Raw genomic sequence first — 23145 nt, forward strand, 5'->3', positions numbered from 1 at the left:
CTGATGCTCTTTTCTTGACTCTGAGGGTATCAGGCATGCAGGTGGTACATAAACATACACACAGGTAAAATACCCACACATATACAAGTAAATAAATATATTTTAAAAATTAGAAAAACACTCGTAAATAGAAAATAAAAGTAAAAACAAATGCATGTATTTGTTTGTTTTTTAAGAAGAAAGAAATTATTTGCTGTTCTGTTGCACAGGAAGGTTGACTATAAGAAACACAATATAGCCAGGTGGTGGTGGTGGTGGTGCAGACTTTTAATCACAGCACTCGGGAGGCAGAGCCATGCAGATCTCTGTGAGTTTGAGGCCAACCTGGGCTACAAAGTGAGATCCAGAACAGGCACCAAAACTACACAGAGAAACCCTGTCTTGAAAAACCAAACCAAAACCAAAACAAAAACAACCACAATATACTTTAGTATATATTTATGAAGAAGCTAGAAGAAGGACTCTGGATTTTTTTTAACCACAAAGAAATGAGAACTGGCCAGGTGTAGTACACTGGGGAGGTGTTGGCAAGCAGATCTCTGAGTTCAAGGCCAGCTTGGTCTATAGAGTGAGTTCCACAACAGTCAGGGCTACAGGGAGAAACCCTGTTTCAAAAAAAACCAACAAATGGGCTGGAGAGATGGCTTAGTAGTTAAGAGTACCTATTGCTCTTCCAGAGGACCTGGGTTCAGTCCCCAGCATCCACATGACAGCTCACAACTGTCTGTAACTCCAGTTCCAGGGGATCTGACACCATCACACAGACATACATGCAGGCAAACACCAATGCACATAAAATTATATATAAAAAACTAACAAACAGAAAGAAATGAGAACCGTTGGTGGCACACACATGGAACAGCAACACTGGAAGTGCAAAGGCAGGACTCTGAGTTCGAGGACAGCCTTGTCTATATAGTGAGAGTGCCTCTGCCTCCCCAGCGCCGGGATTCCACTACCACTCAGCAAAATAAAGTGTTTTCACTTTTATGTTTATTTTTTATCACAGTGTTTTGGGACAGGCCCTCAGTAGCCCAGGCTGGCCTCAAACTCACCAAGTTTGAAGCTGACCTTGAACTTCTGATCCTCCTGCCTCTACCTCCCAAGTGCTGGGACTGCAGCCATGCACCACCTCGCCAGGCTCCCAGTTCTCTTTAGCCAGTAAAAACACAGGAAACAGTTAAATCCTAATCTCAGCTAAAGGAAAAAAAAAGTACGTGACACCGGGCACCGTGAGGAAAAGGGCTATCGTATCATAGAGATGCTATAAAAGGGCTTTTAAACATTCCTGGACTTTCCCCTTGAAGAGTGTCTAAATTCTGATTAGGCTTATCTAGGAGAAACTGCATGCCAAGGGAGCCTTGTCTTTGAGGTGACAGTTTCCAGTTGGAGGAAAGAAATTCAACCGCCTGTCCTACCACATTTGACCACTAGATGTCACAACCGACTCAGTTGCGGAAACCATGGACAAGCCGGCTGCTCGGCCACCTAGAGCGCCGGGCCGCTCTATCCCAGCACCGCGTCCCTACTTCCGCCATCACCGGGAGGGGTTGGGACGGGGGTGGGCGGGCGGTGCGGTAGGTCTCGCGATTATTCCTCCTCGCTCTCGCTCTGATTTATTTTTTTTTAAATTTATCCTTTTGCCTAGCGACTGACAACAGACGGCTTACTGCTCTTCGGGATCCCTGAAGTGGCCGGGCCTGAGAGTGAGACCCCAGTCCTAGGCTGGGGTTCTTTCCAAATAGAGGAAACGGATCCAGAGGGGCTACAGGTAATTAATTGGTGCTCACGCCAGGAGACTTACCCACCGCGTTCTTCGCTCTCCGCGCCCAGCCATCTACTCTGTATCCTTGGCTCTCCAAGAAACCAATGGGATCCTGTCTTCAAAACGGGTGGAAGTGTAGAAGGGATGCTTTTGGGGATTAGTGGATGGGGCTGAGACTGGAGCCGGCCTTCTCTCAGGACCATCTTTCCCTTCTCGGCTCAGAGGTGACCCACAGGCTGAACTCTGTCTAGACTCTAAAACCTCTGTAGTCCGGTACGGTCCCTATACTCCCTCCCCAGCCCCCCGCCAGAAGCGTCAACAGCTGTGGGGAAACTGACCAGACCCGAGACGATCGCAGTCTACCTGTGCATGCTGTGCTTCCCTTGAGTGCATCTTATATTAGCTTTGGTTTACTGCTGGATAAGGTTGGATGTCTTTTTCCTCCGCACTTCTCTCGGCTCTCAGCCAGTGCTAGCTAAATAAGCGTTGAAGCTGGCTAGCCGCTTGCTCTGGAGTCAGTGGCAAGCTTGGGTGGGAGCGAGTGCATCTCTGCGCGGAGTCTTCCATGTATATCCCGTGGTGGGAGCTATGTAACGTACCTCCTTTTGCTTAGACCAAAATCGTTGAGAACCAGACTTACGATGAGCGTCTAGAGATTCACGACTCCGAAGAGGTTGCCAGTGTTAGCCCTCCAGCCCCGGGACATCAAGGTAAGAGAAGAAGAAAAGAGAGACAAGAAGGGAGGTGGTTTTCAAAACGCTAGCACAGATTGGGTTCGTGTTCGTATTCAGTAAGCTCCTGGGTTGTATCAGCAAGCGTTAACTTCGCTTGCCGCAGTTTTCTCACTAGTGGAGGGAGAGATGGGTTCTTCGGATTGCAGTCTTCAGTGCAAACCATCCGATGGCACTGTGCGCTTCATGTTACTGCGCCGTGGAGATTCTGCCACCGGTTCGCTGTGCTTTAATTGTTATTTTTAAACATTTTATGTGTTTTGTTTTTCTTTTTGCCCCCATGCGTGCCTGGTGTCCTCAGAGGCCAGAAGAGGGCGTTGGATTCCCTTGAACTGGAGTTACAAATGGTTGTGAGCTGCCGTGTGGATGCTGGGAATTGAACCCTGGATCCTCTGGAAGATTAGCCAGTGCTCTTAATCATTGAGCCATCTCTCCAGCCGGGTTCACTGCTGTGTTTTTCTCTTTAACTCATTAAGATGTGTCATAACCTGCCCTTAACCTGCCACCCCAACCGAAATTACAGCAGAGTTTTAGCAGAGGACTTGACGCTATTCATTTATTCACTTACCTTTTTTTGTATGTGGTTATTTTAGACGTTTTTTGGTTTGTTGTTTTGTTTTGTTTTTTTTTCTCAAGACAAGATTTCCCTGGCTGCTCTGCGACTCACTCTAGAGCAGGCTGGCCTTCAACTCAAGAGATTTGCCTGCCTCTGCCTCCCCTTGCTGGGAATAAAGGCGTGCACCACCATACCCAGCTCACCTAACACTTTGAATGCTTGCTATGTGCCTTGTTAGCACTGGGTAATACAATGGCAAACAAAAGACACGTTATCTGCCATCCTGATGCTTGTAATTGTAGAGGACAGATGGCCAGTGTATAAACAGTCATTATCACAAATGCCATGCATGCGCTGATGTAGGCAAGTTGTTTAGTGCGATGAAACATGATGGTGATGGGTGGGATCGATTTGTGGCCAGGAAAGACTCGAGGAAAGACGAGTGTATGATGGGAGGGGTCTGATGAGAAAGGAGGGGAGAGCCATAACAGGCAGAATGCAGAGTTCCAGAGGCTGTGCTGCTGCTCCGTGTAGAATCCGTTGGAGGGTTCACGGACTAAAGCGAGGCAGGAGGTGGAAGTGCTGTGGTGGTGGCGGGTTGACTCGGTAATGGTGTGGACTGTGGCATAAATAGAGACATGGCACAAACACAAGGTAGGCTGGTTACAGAGTCACCAAGGCTTGCTTAGATTTGGCTCCTGAGTTGGGGATCACACCCATGTATATTTTACCACAATAAACAAAAACTGAGGGGCTGGAGAGATGGCTCAGAGGTTCAGAGCACTGGCTGCTCTTCCAGAGGACCCAGGTTCAATTCCCAGCACCCATATGGCTCACAACTATCTATAACTCTAGTTCCAGAGGATCTGACACCCTCACACAGGCATATATGTAGGCAAAACACCAATGCACATAAAATTAAAAAATTAAAAAACAAAAACAGCTGAGTATGATCGTCAACTCAGTGTTTATTTTATTATTATTTTTTATTTTTTAAAGATTTATTTATTTATTATGTATACAGCATGTATGGCTGCAGGCCAGAAGAGGGCACCAGATCTCATTACAGGTGGTTGTGAGCCACCATGTGGGTGCTGGGAATTGAACTCAGGACTTCTGGAAGAGCAGTCAGTGCTCCTAACCTCTGAGCCATCTCTCCAGCCTCTCAGTGTTTATTGTAGTAACATATACATAGTATAGAATACTATTTGAGCCACTTCAAATGACATTTAAAGTTAAGTGGCTTTAAGTACATTTACATTGTCTGATAACTGTCACCACTGTATTAGTTTCCTGTTGCTGTGATAAGACACCATGACCAAGGCGACTTAAAGAAGAAAGAGTTTATTGGAGGCTTACAGTTTCAGGGCATTAGAGTTCATAATGACTGAGTAAAATCATGGCTGTAGGAACAGCTGAGAGTTTACATCTTTAGACAGAACCATGAGGCAGCTAACTGGGAATGGCATGGATTTTTGAAGTCTCAAAGCTCATCTCCAGTGACATACCTCCAAGAAGACCACGCTTCCTAATCCTTCTCAAACAGCTCTACCAGGTGCTAACCAAGCATTGAAACGTAGGAGCTTCTGGGGGCTGTTCTCATTCAAAATTCCACAGCTGCTGTTTCTAGAACTCCCTCATCAGTAAACAGTGACTGCTGCCAGGCATGGAGGCGCACATCTTTAATCCCAGCACTGGGGAGGCAGAGGCAGGTGGATCTGTACGAGATTGAGGCCAGCCTGATCTGGCCTCACATAGTGAATTCTAGGCCAGCCAGAGCTACATAGTGAGACCCTGCTTGAGAAACAAAGAAACAAACAAACAAACAGATCTCTGGACTCCTTTCTTCCTGCTAACCACTACTTTGCCCCTGTGAGTTTACCTATTAGGGGTACTTCGTAGGTAAATCATCATGTCCTTTTGTGGCTGGCTCTTGTCATGTATACATGTTTCAAGGTTTGTTTATGCTATAGAATGTATCATAATTTTATTCAATTTTATGGTTGAATAATATTCTATTAATAGAGTATTGTGTGGATATACAACATTTTTTTCCCCCAGAGCTGAGGACTGAACCCAGGGCCTTGCACTTCCTAGGCAAGCACTCTACCACTGAGCTAAATCCCCAACCCCACAACATTTTTTTAAAGATTTATTTATTATGTATACAGTATTCTGCCTGCATGCCAGAGAGGGCACCAGATTACAGATGGTTGTGAGCCACCATGTGGTTGCTGGGAATTGAACTCAGGACCTCTGGAAGAGCAGCCAGTGCTCTTAACCTCTGAGCCATCTCTGCAGCCCTGATATACAACATTTTTAAATACCTTCATGTCCTGACAGACAAGTTATGTTGTTCACTTGTGGCTATTGTGAACAGTGTTGATATATGTGGTATTGTACAATTGTTTGTCTGAATTCTTGTTTTCAATACTTTTGAGTATATATTTTCCAAAATTATGGAATGCTTCATGGAGTTCCATGTGATCCTTGCACAGGGGCTGTGGTAATCTCTGCATCACTCCAAATTGTAGTATATGTACTGTGGAAGTGAACATGTTAAGTATTACTTAGCTACTAGGGTTTTTACTCCATCATGTTTAGTTTTTATGTGGTTATTTCAAAATAGAGTTTTATTCAGTGGTGCTTAGGCTAAACTGGTACTCACTCTGCAGCTCAGGCTGGCCTTGAATTTGAGGTACCCTTCTTGCCTCAGTCTTCCGAGTGCTGTAAGCTATCACATCCAGTGACTTGAACAAATTTGTGCTCTTGCCAGCTGTGGACTTGTTTGCAGCTGGGTAATTCAATAAGTCAAAAACATTGATTTCCGTGTATTTGACTTAGGGTTCATCTAACATGTTTTCATGCTGGTTAGTCTGACATCTGGTTATACTTTTAATTTCAGAATATGCTGTTATTTTTACAGATTCTCTTACTGCTCGTATGCCCTGATTCAAATTCAAATTCACAACTAGCTACTATTTGCCAGGCTCTGGGTCACTCTCTTCCAGATAGGCTTTTCACTCGATCCTGTCACTGACTCCATTTAGACAATACTGACACTCGGAGAGGGTAAGTCACTTTGTGCAAGTGATAGAGTTGCCCTCAGACCAATCCTCCTATTAACCACTCTTTCACTTTATTAATCACATACCTCAGTTTACCCCAGTACAGTTCAGTTTCTACTCGTATAATTGCAGGTAATCAGTTAGTATAACATTTAACCCAGTGCATAAGCAAAGGAATATTCATAACAATGTTTTGAATCGACAGAGCTATGACTAGAATTCAGTATCCTATCTTTCTTCCCATGTTTTGTTTTCTTTTATTTTATTTTTGAGACAGGGTCTCACCATGTAGCTATGGCTGGCCTGGAACTCTCTATGTAGCTCAAGCTGGCCTTGAGCTCACAGATCCACCTGCCTCTGCCTCCCTGGAGCTGGGGCTAAAACATGCCATCATACTTGGCTTGTTTCTGTGTGTATGTATGTGTGTGTGTGTGTGTGTGTGTGTGTGTGTGTGTGTGTGTGTGTGTGTGTGTGTGTGTGTGTGTTGTGTGTGTGTGTGTGTGTGTGTGTGTGTGTGTGTGTGTGTGTCTGTGTGTGTGTGTGTATGTGTGTGTGTGTGTATGTGTGTGTGTATATGTATGTATGAGTGTGTGTGTGTATGTATATGTGTGTGTGTATATGTATGTATGAGTGTGTGTGTGTATGTATGTGTGTGTATATGTGTGTGTGTGTGTATGTATGAGTGTGTGTGTGTATGTATGTGTGTGTATATGTGTGTATATGTATGAGTGTGTGTGTATGTATGTGTGTGTATATGTGTGTGTGTATATGTATGTATGAGTGTGTGTGTGTGTGTGTGTGTGTGTGTATGTGTGTGTGTGTGTGTGTGTGTGTGTGTGTGTGTGTGTGTGTGTGTGTGTGTGTAAGCCAGAGGACAGCTTTCAGAAGTCCTTTCTCTTTCACTGTGAATGATGCTGGGATGGAACTCAGGTCCGGGTTTAAAAGGCCATGGGGTTTCCCCCATCTGAGCTATCTCATTGGCTCCCTTCATGTTTCTATAAACTTTGTTACATAAAAATATTATAACTTTAGGCTGGGCATGGTGGCTTATGTCTTTTAATCCCAGCACTCAGGAGGCAGAGGCAGGTGGATTTCTGAGTTTGAGGCCAGCCTGGTGTATAAAGTGAGTTCCAGGACAGCCAGGGATACACAGAGAAACCCTGGCTTGGGGGGAAAAAAAAAAGAAGAAGAAAAAGAAAAGAAAGAAGAAAAAAAGAAGAACCAAAATAAATAAAATGACAAATTAAAAAAGTTGTGAAGTGAGATTTTTGTTGTTTTGACGATGGTTTAAGCACTAACTGGGAAACTCTCTCTCGAAGGCCCCCCTCTTTCTGCTGGCCTCCCTAACAAGACTATGGCTGACAACAGCAGTGACGAGTATGAAGAGGAAAACAAGGTGCAGTACAGCCCACAGCTTCTCAGGGCTCTGGTGGGGGTGTGGGAGGACCCCGTCAGCAGGAAGCGTTTCCTGAGCACTTGCCTCTAGTGTCTTCACATTTACTGATGACACCATCCCCAACTCAGACTCTCATTACGGCTGGCTTTTTTTATTTTGAAATGTGCATTGATGTTTTGCCTGTATGTCTGTGTGATGATGTCAGAAACCCTGGAACTGGAGTAACAGATAGTTATAAGCTGCCATGTGGGAGCTAGGAATTGAACCCAGGTCCTCTGGAAGAGCAGTCAGTGTACTTAACCACTGAGCCATCTCTCCAGCCCCTGTAACTGCCTTTTAGTAACTCTAAAATTCGACAGTGTTTCAGAGTTTATTGATTATAAAAGTCAACTAGGATACTTGCTCTTAAAAATACAGATTCCAACTAGGCAGTGGTGGTGCATGCCTTTAATCCCAGCACTGGAAGGCTAAGGTAGGCAAATCTCTGTGAGTTTGAGGCCAGCCTGATCTACAGAGAGTTCCAGGACAGCCAGGGCTACACAGTGAAACCCTATCTCAAAAATTGTGTGTGTGTGTGTGTGTGTGTGTGTGTGTGTGTGTGTGTGTGTACACATGTATTCATTGTTTGGCTAGAGATATGTCTCAGTGGTTAAAAACACTGGTTGTTGTTCTAGAGGAAGGTTCCCAGTCCCCAGATGCCAGCTCATAACCTTATGTAACTCCCGTTCCAGGGAATCTATGTTCTTTTCTGGGCACCAGATACATACACAATAAAATAGTGACACATAAAAGTATAGATTTCGGGCTAGAGAGATGGCTCAGTGGTTAAGAGCACCAACTGTTCTTCCAGAGGTCCTGAGTTCAATTCCAGCAACCACATGGTGGCTCACAACCACTTGTAATGAGATTTGGTGCCCTCTTCTGGCCGGCAGAGACACATGCGGGCAAAATACTGTATACATAATAAATAAATCTTTAAAAAAAAAAAAAAAGGAAGTATAGATTTCTAGTTCCCTCCCAGAATCTCAAAGATACTACCTAAAAACTTGTGTGTTTGTGTGTGTGTGTGTGTGTGTGTGTGTATAAATTTTGTTTTATTTTTTGGAGACAGGGTTTCTCTGTAGCCCTAGCTGGTCTGGAACTTGCTTTTTAGAACAGGCTGGCTTCTAACTCAGAGATCCACCTGTCTCTGCCTCCTGAGTACTGAATAAGCAGGGTAGGCAATTCATATGCTAAGCAAGTTTGGAATTATTGACCCAGGGATGATTTTATTCCCAGCACTTGTGGTGATGCCAATATTTTATGAAACATTGATGTCTTAAGACACAGATGGGGTAGGGGATTTAGCTCAGTGGTAGAGCGTTCGCCTAGCAAGCGCAAGGCCCTGGGTTCAATCCTCAGCTCAAAAAAAAAAAAAAAGACACAGATGTCCCTCTATTGGTGAAATTATTAAGGCCACTCCACGTAGTTAAAAGGGAGGTTTATTTTGTGGGGTAACTTACAAGTGAAGGGATAGGTAACAGGGTCTGGGAAAGGTGTAGCGCAGTCTGTCAGTTCTCTCTGGAGAACTCTGCTCGGTCTGCCTCCAGGATCCAGGAACCAAGAGAGCTAGCCCATCCCTCCGGTCTTCAGGGTCCTCTCTCGGCCCTGCCTTATAGGCGTGACAGTTACCAAAGCCTCCATGGGGGTTGGAACTTCCAGATCAAAGCTGGAATGGCTACCCACTACATCCCTCAGCTATTCTCCTGTGAGCAGTCACTTGTTTTGAGGAAAGGCTGGGAACCCCATAGTCTAGCCTGTGCCCTGCATAGCACCTTTTTATGTTCAGCCTCCACTCATGGCCCATTGCTCATGTTTTATTTGTCCTTGGTTATTGTGGCACATGTCTATAATCCCAAAACTTGGGAGGCTGAGGCAGGATGATGAAGAATTTAAGGTCAGCCTGGGCTCCATAATGTGTTCCAGCACAGATTGGATTACAGAAAGACCTTGTTTCATAAACAACAACAAAACTCACATTTTTATTGTCCTTTAAATAGGGGCATTAATGACTGGAAATTGGCACTTGCCTAGCATCCCTAAGGCCCTGGCTTTTTTTTGTTTTTTTGGTTTTTTTTTTGGTTTTTCGAGACAGGGTTTCTCTGTAGCTTTGCGCCTATCCTGGATCTCACTCTGTAGACCAGGCTGGCCTCAAACTCACAAAGATCTGCCTGTCTCTGTCTCCCGAATGCTAGCATTAAAGGCGTGTGCCACCACTGCCCTGGCCCTGGCTTTAATCCCCAGCACCATAAGACAAAGAAATGGACTGGAGTGATGGCTCAGTAGTTAAGAGCACTGGCTGCTCTTCCAGAGGACCCAGGTTCAATTCCCAGCACCTGCATGGCTGCTCATAACTGTCTGTATTCCAGTCTCAGGAGAATGCAACATCCTCTCTGTCCTCCATGGGTACCAAGCACTCATGTTGTGCACAGACATACATGTAAGCAAAACACCTATACACATAGAATTAAAAAGGAAAAAACAAACAACAAAAACTTTGGAAATTTATATGAAGAGTTTTTATAGTAATGCAAGAAGCTGAAATGATACAAATTGTGACTACATGAAAACATTAGGAAGTAAGGTTTTTAAGGTCCCACTATGACCAGTGTTATCATTTTGTCATCTTATACACAAGATAGTCTCCTAGTCATCTGTCTGTAGAAAGCATCTGACATTGTGTCAGGAAGTTCCCAAAGCATGACTCTGAAGAACAGTCAGAAAAGTGAGCCCTTTTCCTGGTTGATCTCCACAGTTGGAGCCACACTACATTCTTTTAGGTTTCATGCAGTGGATGGTAGTCAAGGCTGGATATTCCCAATTTAGTACACACTTATAACTAGAAGAAGCCATCTATTTTTGAACAATTTCTAAAATGACAGTCATTTTTTGTTTGTTTGTTTTTTGTTATTGTTGAGAGGGTTTCTCTGTGTAATAGCCCTGGCTGTCCTGAAATTCATTCTGTAGACCAGGCTGGCCTCGAATTCACAGAGATCTGCCTGCCTCTGCCTCCCAAGTGCTGGATTAAAGGTGTGCACCACCGCCCACCTTCCTGCATATATTTCTATGCATATATTTTTATACACCGTGTATATCTTGTGCCCATGGAGGCTAGAAGAGGACATTGGATCCCCTGAAACTGGGATTATAGATGGTTGTGAGCTGCTATGTGGGGGTTGGGAATTGAATCCAGATCCTTAACAATGCTCTTAACCCCTGAGCTATCTCCCTAGACCCTAAAAGCTACTTTTAAAGGAGGCTAGTTGACCACCTGTCAGGTCCCAAGGGAGAGCATGCTATAGGCTACTGGCCACAGGCCACAGAAACAAAGATAAGGACCCTGTCCCAACTGCCTCTGCAAGTGCAGATACCACTAGACCCTCTCTCCTGGACCTGAGAGCGTAGGATGGAGCATAGCCAGCCAGCCAGCAGCTCAAGAATGTTGGCTCCTGCCGGGCAGTGGTGGTGCATGTTTGATCGCAGCACTCAGGAGGCAGAGGCAGGCGGATCTACAGAGTGAGTTCCAGGACAGCCAGCCAGGGCTACACAGGAAAACCCTGTCTGGAAAAGCCAAAAAACAAAACAAAAAACCCAGCAACAATGACAAAACAAAAACAAAAACAAAAACAAAAACCTTAGGCTATAATGCCAAGGACAAAGGAGCCCTCATCCTGAACTGGAGTACATAGTCACTTAACTCACAGGGAAAGGTACTGTGGAGAAACCAGTGAGCAGAAATAGGAAGCCCCTACTCTCCAGGCTCAGGGTTGAGTATCCACTTATTCTCGTGATAGTTTCCAGTCTCCTTACTCTGAGCATCCTTACAGATTAGACGCTAGGTTTCTCTATGATCTTTATGAGTATCATGCGCCTCTAAAGTTTCTCTGCCCCACTTCTTCTTTCTCTACTCCCTAAACTCAAGTCATTACCCTTTTCCAATGTTTATTTCATTTTTAAATTATGTTTGTGTGTCTGTGCATGTGAGTATAGGTACCCATGGAGGCCAGAAGAGATCAGATCCCCTTGAGCTGGTGGTACAGGAGGGGAGGTTGTGAGCTGCCTTTTGTAGGTGTCAGGAGCTAAATTCTGGTCCTCTGCAAGAGCAGTATGTGCTCTTGGCCACTGAGCTTTTTCTTCCATTCTATATGATTTATTTTACCCTTAATTATGTATAAATGTGCATGTGCAGGAGGAGTGTGGGGATGTGAATGTGAGTGCGGTGCACTGTTGTAGAATATTACTTTAAGGTGTGTTACTTTTGTTTATGGTGCATTTGTTTAACTCTGTGAAGCTGTGTTACTGTGCCTGTCTAAAACACCTGATGGTCTAATAAAGATCCGAATGGCCAATGGCGAGGCAGGAGAAAGGATAGGCGAGGCTGGCAGGCAGAGAGAATATATAGAAGGAGAAATCTGGGAGGGGAGAAGCAGCAGCTAGAGAAGGAGGAAGATTGGTGGCCAAGCCACCCAGCTACACAGCCAGCCATGGAGTGAGATTTACAGGAGTAAGAGAATGGGGAAGCCCAGAAGCAAAAGCAGATGGGATCATTTAAGTTAAGGAAAGCTGAGTGGCAACAAGCCAAGCTAAGGCCGGACATTTATAAGAAGAATAAGCCTCTGTGTGATTTATTTGGGAGCTGGGTAGTAGGGCTCCCAAAAGAGTAAAAGCTCTATTGCCTTTTTCTAAATTTAGGGCATGAAGCTTCTGAGTAAAGTTGATGCATAGATTTCAAGATCAAGTAACAGGTTCCTGAGCATAAGTTGAGTAGAATTTGTACCTTGTTTCTAGTAGAAAACTATGGTTGAAGGCTGTGGGGTTCTACTTAGCAGGAGAAGGTTCTTAAGCCCTGGGGATGGTGCCATCTTCCTTTCTAGTGGCTAGGTGGCAGAGGTCTGTGGGCACTATGAGAACAGTGCAGAGTCAGGCAGAGGAATAAAAGTTCTCTTTCTGTAAATGTTTCTCCCCTGCCCGCCCTGCCCAGGAGAAGAAGAAGCCCTCCCAGTTGACACCTCAGCGGGGCTTCAGTGAAAACGATGATGATGATGATGATGACTCATCCGAGACTGATTCTGATGACGACGATGATGATGAGGAGCACGGAGCGCCCCTGGAAGGGTAGGAAGGACCCTGCGCCAAGGGGCATTTGGTTCAGGGTGGCAGTTAGAAGAACTTATCTAGGAATAGACTGCAGCATCTTTTGATAATTGTCTGCTTAGGGTTTTCTCATGTCTCAGGAGCCTGGCATGATGGGTTGTCGTTTCTTTCTGGCTCCACTGCCTGATCTGCTCCTGTGATGTCACCTAAACTATCTGAAACATTTGTATCTCAGCAAATACGCGGGGTTAACCGAAAGCCTGGCTTCGGCCTTCCAGGAGCTCCCAGTTTGGGGAAGAAGTGCACTTGTGCATATACCAAAGCCTGTCTGTCTAGGGGGCAAACTATATGCACATAAGCATTTCCATAATAGGCTGAGGTCCTTCGGGACAGGAGAGAAGAGCTTCAGGGGCCTCATGTCCAGGCAAGGTTCTTGGGTGGTGCTAAGTCAACAACAACAACATTTTACTCTGTAGCAGCCCTATTGTCACAGTGAGTCATGATTCACTCCTGTAAGTTATAATCAACATACACACTGGGGATATAGATAGAGCTCAGTGGTCATGCATTTGCCACTATATGTGAGGCCCTGGGTTTGATCCCCAGAACTGCAAAACAAACAAAATACAATTACTGGCCAAGTGTAATGGCACATACCAAAAGTCTCAGCTACTTGGAAGGCTGAGATAAGAGGATCTCTTGAACCCGGGAGTTTAAGGCCAACTTGGGCAACATAGCAAGGCTTAATCTTAAAATAAACAGATAAGTATAACAAAAAATTAATTAAGTTAAGTATATAAAATTATCAGTGAACTAAATGGTGAAATAACCAATCAAAATTTTGTCTATGCCGGGCGGTGGTGGTGCACGACTTTAATCCGAGCACTCGGGACACAGAGGCAGGCGGATCTCTGTGAGTTTGAGGCCAGCCTGGGCTACAGAGTGAGTTCCAGGATAGGCTCCAAAGCTACACAGAGAAACTCTGTCTCAAAAAACCAAAAAAAAAAAAAATTTTTTTTTTTTTGGTCTACTTGTTAAAAGTGTATGTTGCAGCCAAGTGTGGTGGCTCTCTAGTTAAGAGTGCTTCCTGCTCTTCCAGAGGACCCAAGTTTGGTTCCCAGCACCTATGTTGGCTGGCTCAAATTTACCTGTTACTCCAGTTCCAGGGGATCCAGTGCCCTCTTCTGGCCTTTGCACTGTACATGCATGTGCATGCACATGCACATGCACTAGCATATCTATATATCTTTTAAAAAAATGTATAAAATATCTTTAGTAAGTTGGACATGGTGGCACAGACCTGTAATCCCAATACTCAGGAAGCTGAAATAGGAGTATTGCAGGCCTGTGACCAGCTTGAGCTACATACACACCAAGGCCCTATTTCAAAAAACCCAAGGGTTGGTTCAGCTGGCTCAGAGGGTAAAGGCACCTGCCACCAAGCCTGAAGACCTGAGTTCATTCCTTGGGACCCATGTGGTGGAAAGAGAGAACCAACTCCCTCTAGTTGTCTCTGACCTTCATACACACATCTGTCCACTCACACACCATAGCCCTCTCTCACCTTCATGTGCATTCACTGGCATGTGCGCCTGCACACATGTGTGCATGCATTACATTCACCACACATGCATGCACACACATGCATACTCAAAGATTTTTAAAGGTCATGTTGTGGGGCCTGGAGAGATGGATCAGTGGTGAAGAACACTGGCTGCTTTTACCGAGGACCTGGATCTAATTCCCAGAATTCACATGGAAGCTCACAGCTGTCTGTAACTCCAATCCCAGGGATCCGACACAATCTTCTGGCCTCTAGGCATAAAGTATAAACGTGATGCACAGACATGCTTGGCAAACACCCATACACATTAAAAAACATAATAATAGTTGGAGCTGGAGATATGGTTAAATGTTTAAGAGCACTGGCTGCTCTTCCAGAGGACCTGGGTTCAATTCCCAGCAACCACATTGTGTTTCCCAACTATCTATAATGGGATCCGATGTCCTCTTCTGGCATGCAGGCATACATGCAGACAGAGCATTTATACCTAAGAAAAAGTACATAAATAAAATCTTTTTAAAATCACATGGGTTTTCTGAAGCTTTTTACTTAGTTAGAGATCATTGAAAGGTAATTATAATCAATGTCAAAGTTTCTTGTAAGCCACCAGGGAAGTAGGCAGGGGCAGAAGATAGGTTCAGGCTCACATCTCTATGGTGCAGATCACATGGGCTGGCCAGGGCCCTGCCACCTGTGCTCCTGGAGGGTGGCTTTGACCTGCCTGTGTCTCCCTCCCCAGGGCCTACGATCCTGCAGACTATGAGCATCTGCCGGTCTCAGCTGAGATCAAGGAGCTCTTTGAGTACATCAGCCGGTAAGCGTTCACGCGTCTGCTGTACCCGACCGTGCTGCCTTCCCGAGGCCATCCCACTCCCTAGTTGGAAGCAACACCAGTCAAGTGACATTTCTGACTGCTTCCACCTTCCTCAACTGTCTGTTGTAGGTACACACCTCAGCTGATCGACCTGGACCATAAACTGAAACCTTTCATTCCCGATTTCATTCCAGCTGTTGGGGATATTGATGCATTTTTAAAGGTACAGATGGTGCATCCTTAAAATGATTCCCCGGGGTGTGCTCTAGCTCGTCTGTTCTGATAGTTCCTCTGATTTTTCTGGCGACAGTTGGCTGCCTTTCTAGTGGTCTTCATTACGTTGGAGTTCTTTCTCTTCTTTTTTCTAGACAGGGTTCCTCTGTGCAGCCTGGCTGTCCTGGATCTCTCTCTGTAGACCAGGCTGTCCTCAAACTCAGAGATCCGCCTGCCTCTGCCTCCCGAGTGCTGGATTAAAGGCGTGCGCCACCACTGGAGGTGTTGCATTGGAGTTAACCTCAGCTTCCACCCACTGGGTTATGTGATGCAGTATTGTGTTTGTTCCCTAATTGACCATGAATTTAGCCCCATATTTATGCTCCATATGTGTGGGTTCATTCTAGATAGGACTCAGTCTAGTATAATAGAGGGGCATGCTTTTTACTGTTGACACACTACTGGAAATTCACCGCTGGAAATAATAATTTCAGCAGTTTATGGGAAACAGAAGCTACAGCTCTGCTGTGAGTCTCCCATTTCCTGTCAGTGCTTGTAACCTTTCTCTGAACCAGGTGCCACGTCCTGACGGGAAGCCTGACCACCTTGGCCTCTTGGTGTTAGATGAACCATCTACAAAGCAGTCGGACCCTACTGTGCTCTCACTCTGGCTAACAGAGAATTCTAAGCAGCACAACATCACGGTAAGCTGCTGGTCAGAGCAGGGCCCAGCGTGAAAGCGGGGACTAGGTCAGAGGCTGCACTCACCATTGCCTGTTGAAAGGGGGTGTGGCTTCAGACCAGCCTGGGTTGTTTTCTTTTTTGTTTTCAGAGACAAGGTTTCTCTGTGTAGTTTTGGAGCCTGTCCTGGATCTCACTCTGTAGCCCAGGCTGGTCCAGAACTCACAAATCCACCTGCCTCTGCTTCCTGAGTGCTGGGATTAAAGGTGTGTGCCACCACCGCCCCCAGTGAATGGTTTTAAATTACTGTCCTAATCTGCTTCCTGTTGTGATAAACGTCATGACCAAAAACAACTTGAGAAGGAAAGGGTTAATTTGGCTTACACATCCCATGTCACAGTCCATTCATTGAGGGAAGTCGAGTCAGGAACCTTAAGGCAGGAACTGAAAGTGAACCATGGAAGAGTGCTGCTTGCTGGCTTGTTCTTCCTGCCTTGCTCAGCCTGCTTGCCTTTTTTGTTTTGGTTTGGTTTTTTCAAGACAGGGTTTCTCTGTGTAGCCCTGGCTATCCTGGAACTCACTCTGTAGACCAGGCTGGCCTCAAACTCAGAGATCTGCCTGGCTCTGCCTCCCAAGTGCTGGATTAAAAATATTCGCCACCACTGCCCAGTGCTCAGCCTGCTTTCTTTCTTTCTTTTTTTTTTTTTTTTTAAGATTTATTTATTTAGTATACAGAAGAGGGCACCAAATCTCATTATAGATGGTTGTGAGCCACCATGTGGTTGCTGGGAATTGAACTCAGGACCTCTGGAAGAACAGTCAGTGCTCTTAACCTCTGAGCCATCTCTCCAGCCCAAATCATGCTTCATTTATTTACAGTCTTTAAGATTTTTTTTTTTTTTTTTTTTAGCTGAGGACTGAACCCAGGGCCTTGTGCTTGCTAGGCAAATGCTCTACCACTGAGCTAAATCCCCAACTCAGCCTGCTTTCTTATACACCCAAGACCGCCTGCTTACGGGCTGGGTCCTTCCACATGAATCATCAGCAGAGAAAATGCCCTACACACTTATCCACAATTCCTCAGCTGCTGCTCCCTCTTCTCAGATGACCTCAGCTTGTGTCAAGTTGACATAAAACAACAATACCCTGGGGCTGGAGAGATGGCTCCAAGGTTAAGAGCACCAACCAACTGCTCTTCCAAAGAACCCAGGTTCAATTCCCAGCACCCACATGGCAGCTCACAACTGTCTGTAACTCCAGTTCCAAGGGACCCTCACACAGACATGCAGGCAAAACACTAATGTTCATAAAATAAAAATAAATAAAATTAAAAAACGATTATTAAAAAAACATCACACACACATACACACACACACCCAAAAAAATAAATAAAACTCAGTTATACAAAATAATGGGTTTCGTTAGAATGTACCTATATCATTGTTCTCCTTATTTTTCTAGCAACATATGAAAGTAAAGAGCCTGGAAGATGCAGAAAAGAATCCCAAAGCCATCGACACCTGGATTGAGAGCATCTCTGAGTTACACCGCTCTAAGCCCCCTGCGACTGTGCACTACACCAGGTGATGATAACTAGAGGTCGCTATGTAGTCTTAGCTGGCCTTCAATTCAGTCTTCCTCCTGCTTCTGCCCCCTCATGACAGTAAATGGCAGAGACATGACTTCACCGCTGTAGTTTATAGTAACTGGCACCATCTGTGACCCTTTGCTCCTGAGGAAAGGCCAAAACCTGGGGGTAAAGTGCATCAGGATGAGGTCCTTAAAAAGGTGTACATCACACTGTGCCTATCTGACTTAGAAATCGGGAAGTTGGCAGCTGCTGGTACAGACTGCAGATGCATCATAACTTAGCTGGCTGCTTCAAACCTGCGCCCTGGTAAATTTGCTTTTCCATTCCAGGTTCTTGTGTGCCCAGTTGAGTACCTGGTTTAGAGGTAGCTGATACTGTTGGTCAGTGACTCTCTTCACATTTACTTCTCTACTTTAGGCCCATGCCTGACATTGACATGCTGATGCAGGAATGGTCCCCAGAGTTTGAAGAGCTCTTGGGAAAGGTGAGTGGAAAGGAGCAGGAGTGAGTGTGGCATCCATCCAGGCCCATTTGTCTCTTCTGAGTTAGCACTCTGGCTTCTAAATGGAACTGGAACCCACAGTAGAAATATATAAATACTGTAAAGCTTGATCATTTTGCCAACTTGCCACAATTATGTAACCAACACATTAGATTAGTAAACCATACACTGCAGGCCTTCCAGAAACCCCTTCTGCTCTCCCCGTCCAAAGTGACCACTGTCCTGTTTTTGTATTTTCTCTAAATCTAAATAACTCTTCCTCCTTTCCATCCCTGCACTGGAGGTTGAACCTAGGAACTCATCCAAGGTAGGCAAGTGCTCTACCACTGAGCTAGTCATATGGTCAGCCCTCTAAACCTACTCTTATGCCCTCTTCTTCTACATGACGGGAGGCTCACCCATGTTGTAGGTGTTGCTTATCCCTTTTCATACATGAACTGTAGACTGTTCTTTAATCTGTAGTGATGGGCATTTAGAGTTTCCAGTTCCCATGTATTGCAGTAGTGCTCCTGGGACATTCCATTGAGCAGACGGCTCTGATGAACATGTCTCCCCTGCGTTATTACTGTAGGTGCCACTTTCTGTAGAGGTGTTATGTTGGAAGCTGACGTCTCATTCATAATTTCCAGGTGTTTAAATCTTAATCTGTCTACCTGTCCGTCCGTCCGTTCGTCCATCCATCCATCCATCCATCCATCCATCCATTTCTATCTATCCAAGAGCTTCTTGCATATTAGGCAAGTACTTTGCCAAGTGAGCTACATTCTTGCCCTACACTCTTAATTTTTATAACAGAAAAAAAAACTTAGGAAAAAAAATAGGAAACCATTTTGTTTTAGACAGAGTCTCCCAGTGAATCCTAAATTAGAACTCACTCTATATCTAAGCTTGGCCTCCAACGCATGGGACTACTGCTTCAACCTCCTGAGGGCTGGGATTACAGGCTAAGCAACCAACCCCCACAAAACCAACTGTTTATTTTTAATTCTTTTCACTAGCATACAAACTAGCAGATTTAATTATGACATGTGCATGCACACTAACCTGAAGTTGGTCCTTTCATTATGACGTATTCATGCACACTGACCTGCAGTTGGTCCTTTCATATTGACATGTGCATGCACACTAACCTGCAGTTGGTTCTTTTATTATGACATGTGCATGCACACTAACCTGCAGTTGGTTCTTTTATTATGACATGTGCATGCACACTAACCTGCAGTTGGTTCTTTTATTATGACATGTGCATGCACACTAACCTGAAGTTGGTTCTTTTATTATGACATGTGCATGCACACTAACCTGAAGTTGGTCCTTTCATATTGACATGTGCACACACACTGACCTGCAGTTGGTCCTTTCATATTGACATGTGCACACACACTGACCTGCAGTTGGTCCTTTCATATTGACATGTGCACACACACTGACCTGCAGTTGGTCCTTTCATATTGACATGTGCACACACACTGACCTGCAGTTGGTCCTTTCATATTGACGTGTGCACGCACACTGACCTGCAGTTGGTCCTTTCATATTGACATGTGCACACACACTGACCTGCAGTTGGTCCTTTCATATTGACATGTGCACACACACTGACCTGCAGTTGGTCCTTTCATATTGACGTGTGCATGCACACTAACCTGCAGTTGGTCCTTTCATATTGTCTCCATCACTCTGTCCTCCCAGGGAACTCCTTTCCACCTTCATGTCCTGTGTATTCTGTGACCCTTCCCACTCACTCACACCCTCTTTTTTTCCCTTCTCAAGGGCCCCTTTCTCATTTCCTAGCCTCCTCCAACAGAAGTACACACTTAAAAAAATTAAAATAAGTGGCCGCATATAAGAGAACATATGTTATTTGTCTTTCCATTTTCCATTTTTCTGTATATTTCATCTTTCTTTGTGGCTAAGTGAAATTCTGTTGTATATAGATACCACATTTTCATTATCCATTCATCTGTTGATGGACATCTAGACTGAATCCGTTTCCTGGCTATTGTGAATAAATCATCAATAAACATATATGAGTGAGTGTGTCTGTAGTAGGCAACCTTTTGGGCATGTGCCCAGGAGTGGTAGAGCTGAGTCATATATTGGACATTCTGTTTTTAGTGTTTTGTTTTCTTTCTTTCTGTCTGTCTTTCTTTCTTTCTCTCTTTCTTTTCTCTCTCTCTCTCTCTCTCTCTCTCTCTCTCTCTCTCTTTCTCTTGTTTTTCGAGACAGGGTTTCTCTGTAGCTTTGGTGCCTTTCCTGTAACTCGCTCTGTAGCCCAGGCTGGCCTCGAACTCACCTGCCTTTGCCTCCCGAGTGCTGGGATTAAGGGCGTGCACCACCACTGCCTGGCTTCCAGTCCCTTTTTTTGTATGTTTGCTTTTGACAATTTCACAATGTAGGTGCAGATGGCCTGGAACTTACTGTGTAGACCAGGCTATCCTGGAACTCGTTAGAGATCTGTCTATGAGTTTTGTCTCCCAAGTGTTGGGCTTAAAGGCCCTCTTGAGCCTTTTGACTGTGGTCCATCCTACGTTGCTTCCAGGTGAGTCTGCCCACCGTTGAGATTGATTGCAGCCTGGCCGAGTACATCGACATGATCTGTGGTAAGCTCCTCCCTGTCCCTAGCTCTGTCTCTGGCAGCTGTGTTCTGGGCCTTTGGAAGGGCTTGCTGATACCTGTACGGTGGTATCTTGATTTACAGTCTTCACTGGAAGCCAGCTGGACTTGGCAGCCCTCTAGGGTGGTGTTGGCTGAATATTGAACCCCAAAGTAACATGTCCCATTTGGGAGAGGTATGGCATCCTGAACAGAAGTGTCTCCAGTTCAGCGTGTGTTGATGTCTGTCCTTGTGCGCTCTCCTCTGTTACAGCTATCCTGGACATCCCTTTCTACAAGAGCCGGACTCAGTCTCTCCACTTACTCTTTTCCCTCTACTCAGAGTTCAAGAACTCCCAGGTGAGACAGGCTGTCCAGCGCCTGCTGTGCCTGTGTTCTCATTCCATGATGATGTGAGCAGCAGAGGAGCCTGGGCTGTGGGGAGGAAGAGGACTTAGTGAGGAGGCACACAGACACAAGCGGCCTCAGGAATGTGGGCAGGGAGGAGACAGACCAGGATTGTTTGGAAGGGTGGCTACATCGCTGTCTATTTCAAGGATAAAACCAGTGCACAGTTGGGAGTAGACTTAGGACATGTTTTGGGACATGTCTCACTATGGCCAAAGCTCACCTGGAAGTGATGGTATAGCCCAGGCTAGTTTTGAACTCACAGTGGTACTCCTGCCTCATCCTCCCAACTGCTAGGATTACAAGCCTGTGGCACCTTGCTCAGTTTAGCTTAAAGGGGTGTTAAAGTGGTCATCCTTGTTACAGTGCAGCAACTGGCGCATTCCAATCTGTGTCCTCCCCCTTTTCTTGCAGCATTTTAAAGCTCTCGCTGAAGGCAAGAAAGCATTCACCCCTCCCTCCAGCTCTGCCTCCCAGGCTGGGGATGCAGAGACACTGACTTTCATCTGAGCCACCTCCTAGGGCTGTGCTTCAAAGTCAGCTGAAGACATGGTCTTTGTTGGAGCTTACATCTGCCTGCCGCACAGCCAGCTCAGGTGGCACAGGCCCTGCTGCCTGTCCGCAAGTGCGGGGCCCACATTTGCTACTGGGCTCCTTCCCCAAGGAAGGATGCAGCCACACTGCCGTGGGCATTTGAGTTGGAAATACTGGATTTCTGAGAGCCACAGGACACAGGTTGGGGGTGGAGCTTCCAAAAACACTCTTTAGTTAACCGAAAGTGATTTTACACCCAGAATGTTCCGTCAGGTTGTGACAGAATATATATTTGGTTTTCACCCACGGTTCCTGACTCATTCCTCCCCCACTGTCCTGGTGATTTTCAGCGTGACTAGGATAGGACTTGGGCCTGCCTCTGCCTTTTAGAATTCAGTCTTCCTGTCTCTGACTTCTACCCCCTTACACCTGCTCTCTTTTCTCCCCAAGCAGGCCACAAAGACTGAATCTCTTCCTTAAGACAAGTCGTGGATATTTGTTCTTACAGTCTTACAGTCTTCTATTTTTCTTTTGTTGAGGGTATGAGACAGGGTCTCATGTAGCCCAGGCTGGCTTTGAACTGGCTGTGAAGACTGGTCTTGAAGACTTAATCTTCCTGCCTCTACCTCCACCTCCCAGGTTGAGGCTTATAGACATCTTCAGCCAGGCCCAGCTTATTCTCAAATCCTTTGACCCACTTGGCTGATGGTAATAGATCAAGACCCTCAATTAGATGAGGTCTTGCCCCTTCTTAGCAAGGAAGCAATACTGAGGAATTTCCAGACACCCTCCCTCCCCCTGCAGATCCACAGTATTAGACTAGATCATTTTTGCCTAGTCACATGTCAGCATAGCAATCCATGTTTCAACTGTGCCTTTGTGTGAAGTCTCTGTGGAAACTTCACAGGTCAGGGCATGGAGAACTTTCAGACCGAGGCAGGGAGGTTCTGAGAAGGTGACATGCATCTTATGTGTCTTTTTTAATTTTAAAATAATCTTACTAGTTTATTTTAGACAGGGTGTCTGTATAGCCCAGAGTGGTCTGTAATTCACTGTGTAGCTCAGGCTAGCATGAACTCATTATCCTCTTCCCTTTGCCTCCTGGGCCACCATGCCCACTGTCCACCCCTTCACTTGTATCCTTCGAATTTCCCTTGTGAGAATCTGGGGAAGGTGTTTCTCTGAGTTCTGTAAGCTGTTGAAACCCGAGGAGCAGGTTGTGGGGACACCTAACTTACTGGTGGGTGTAAAGAAGCACAGGCAATGCCTTTAATCCCAGCAACAGAGGCAGGGGGATCTCTGAGTTCAAGTCCAGCCTGCTCTATAAAGCGAGTTCCAGGACAGGCAAGGCTGCACAGAGAAAAAAAGAACAAAGCACAGGCAAGAGCCTGTGGCCCTTGGGAGCGAGGCTCGCTGTGGCAGTGTTAGGAGAGCTGCTCAGGTCGGGAGAAGTAGAGGGCAGATTCAGGAACTGCTGGAGAGCTGGCAGCCTCTGTCCATCAGAAACCTGACACCATGCTAGTTGTTTCAACAAAGGACATTGAACACAACAAATTGGTTACAAAAGTGTGTGCAAGATGGCACAGCACGTAAA

General features: G+C 45.5%; 1 protein-coding gene and 1 non-coding gene across 2 annotated transcripts; one reads left to right on the plus strand and one right to left on the minus strand.

The window, feature by feature from the left end:
* The first annotated feature begins 1564 nt into the window (after nucleotides 1-1564).
* On the plus strand, nucleotides 1565-21857 carry Ift46 (intraflagellar transport 46). Its single transcript, XM_036193421.1, has 12 exons — nucleotides 1565-1771; nucleotides 2379-2475; nucleotides 7440-7516; nucleotides 12537-12670; nucleotides 14953-15027; nucleotides 15157-15250; nucleotides 15816-15944; nucleotides 17383-17504; nucleotides 17930-17996; nucleotides 20557-20617; nucleotides 20884-20969; nucleotides 21432-21857. The coding sequence occupies exons 3-12, from the start codon at nucleotides 7475-7477 to the stop codon at nucleotides 21525-21527; spliced, it is 906 nt and encodes a 301-aa protein (XP_036049314.1). The 5' UTR covers nucleotides 1565-1771; nucleotides 2379-2475; nucleotides 7440-7474; the 3' UTR covers nucleotides 21528-21857.
* On the minus strand, nucleotides 5506-5608 carry LOC118588110. Its single transcript, XR_004945513.1, has one exon. It is a non-coding gene; the product is annotated as a U6 spliceosomal RNA (small nuclear RNA).
* Nucleotides 21858-23145: the final 1288 nt, after the last annotated feature.

Source organism: Onychomys torridus, chromosome 7 (genome assembly GCF_903995425.1).
Source record: "Onychomys torridus chromosome 7, mOncTor1.1, whole genome shotgun sequence".
Lineage (NCBI taxonomy): Eukaryota > Metazoa > Chordata > Mammalia > Rodentia > Cricetidae > Onychomys > Onychomys torridus.

Bases quoted from the DNA above. Each gene is read 5' to 3' on its own strand.
- Ift46 (XM_036193421.1), top strand. From the start codon at position 7,475: ATGGCTGACAACAGCAGTGACGAGTATGAAGAGGAAAACAAG. The intron at 7,517-12,536 runs GTGCAGTACAGC...CGCCCTGCCCAG, and splicing joins AGTATGAAGAGGAAAACAAG to GAGAAGAAGAAGCCCTCCCA. The intron at 15,028-15,156 runs GTAAGCGTTCAC...TGTCTGTTGTAG, and splicing joins CTCTTTGAGTACATCAGCCG to GTACACACCTCAGCTGATCG.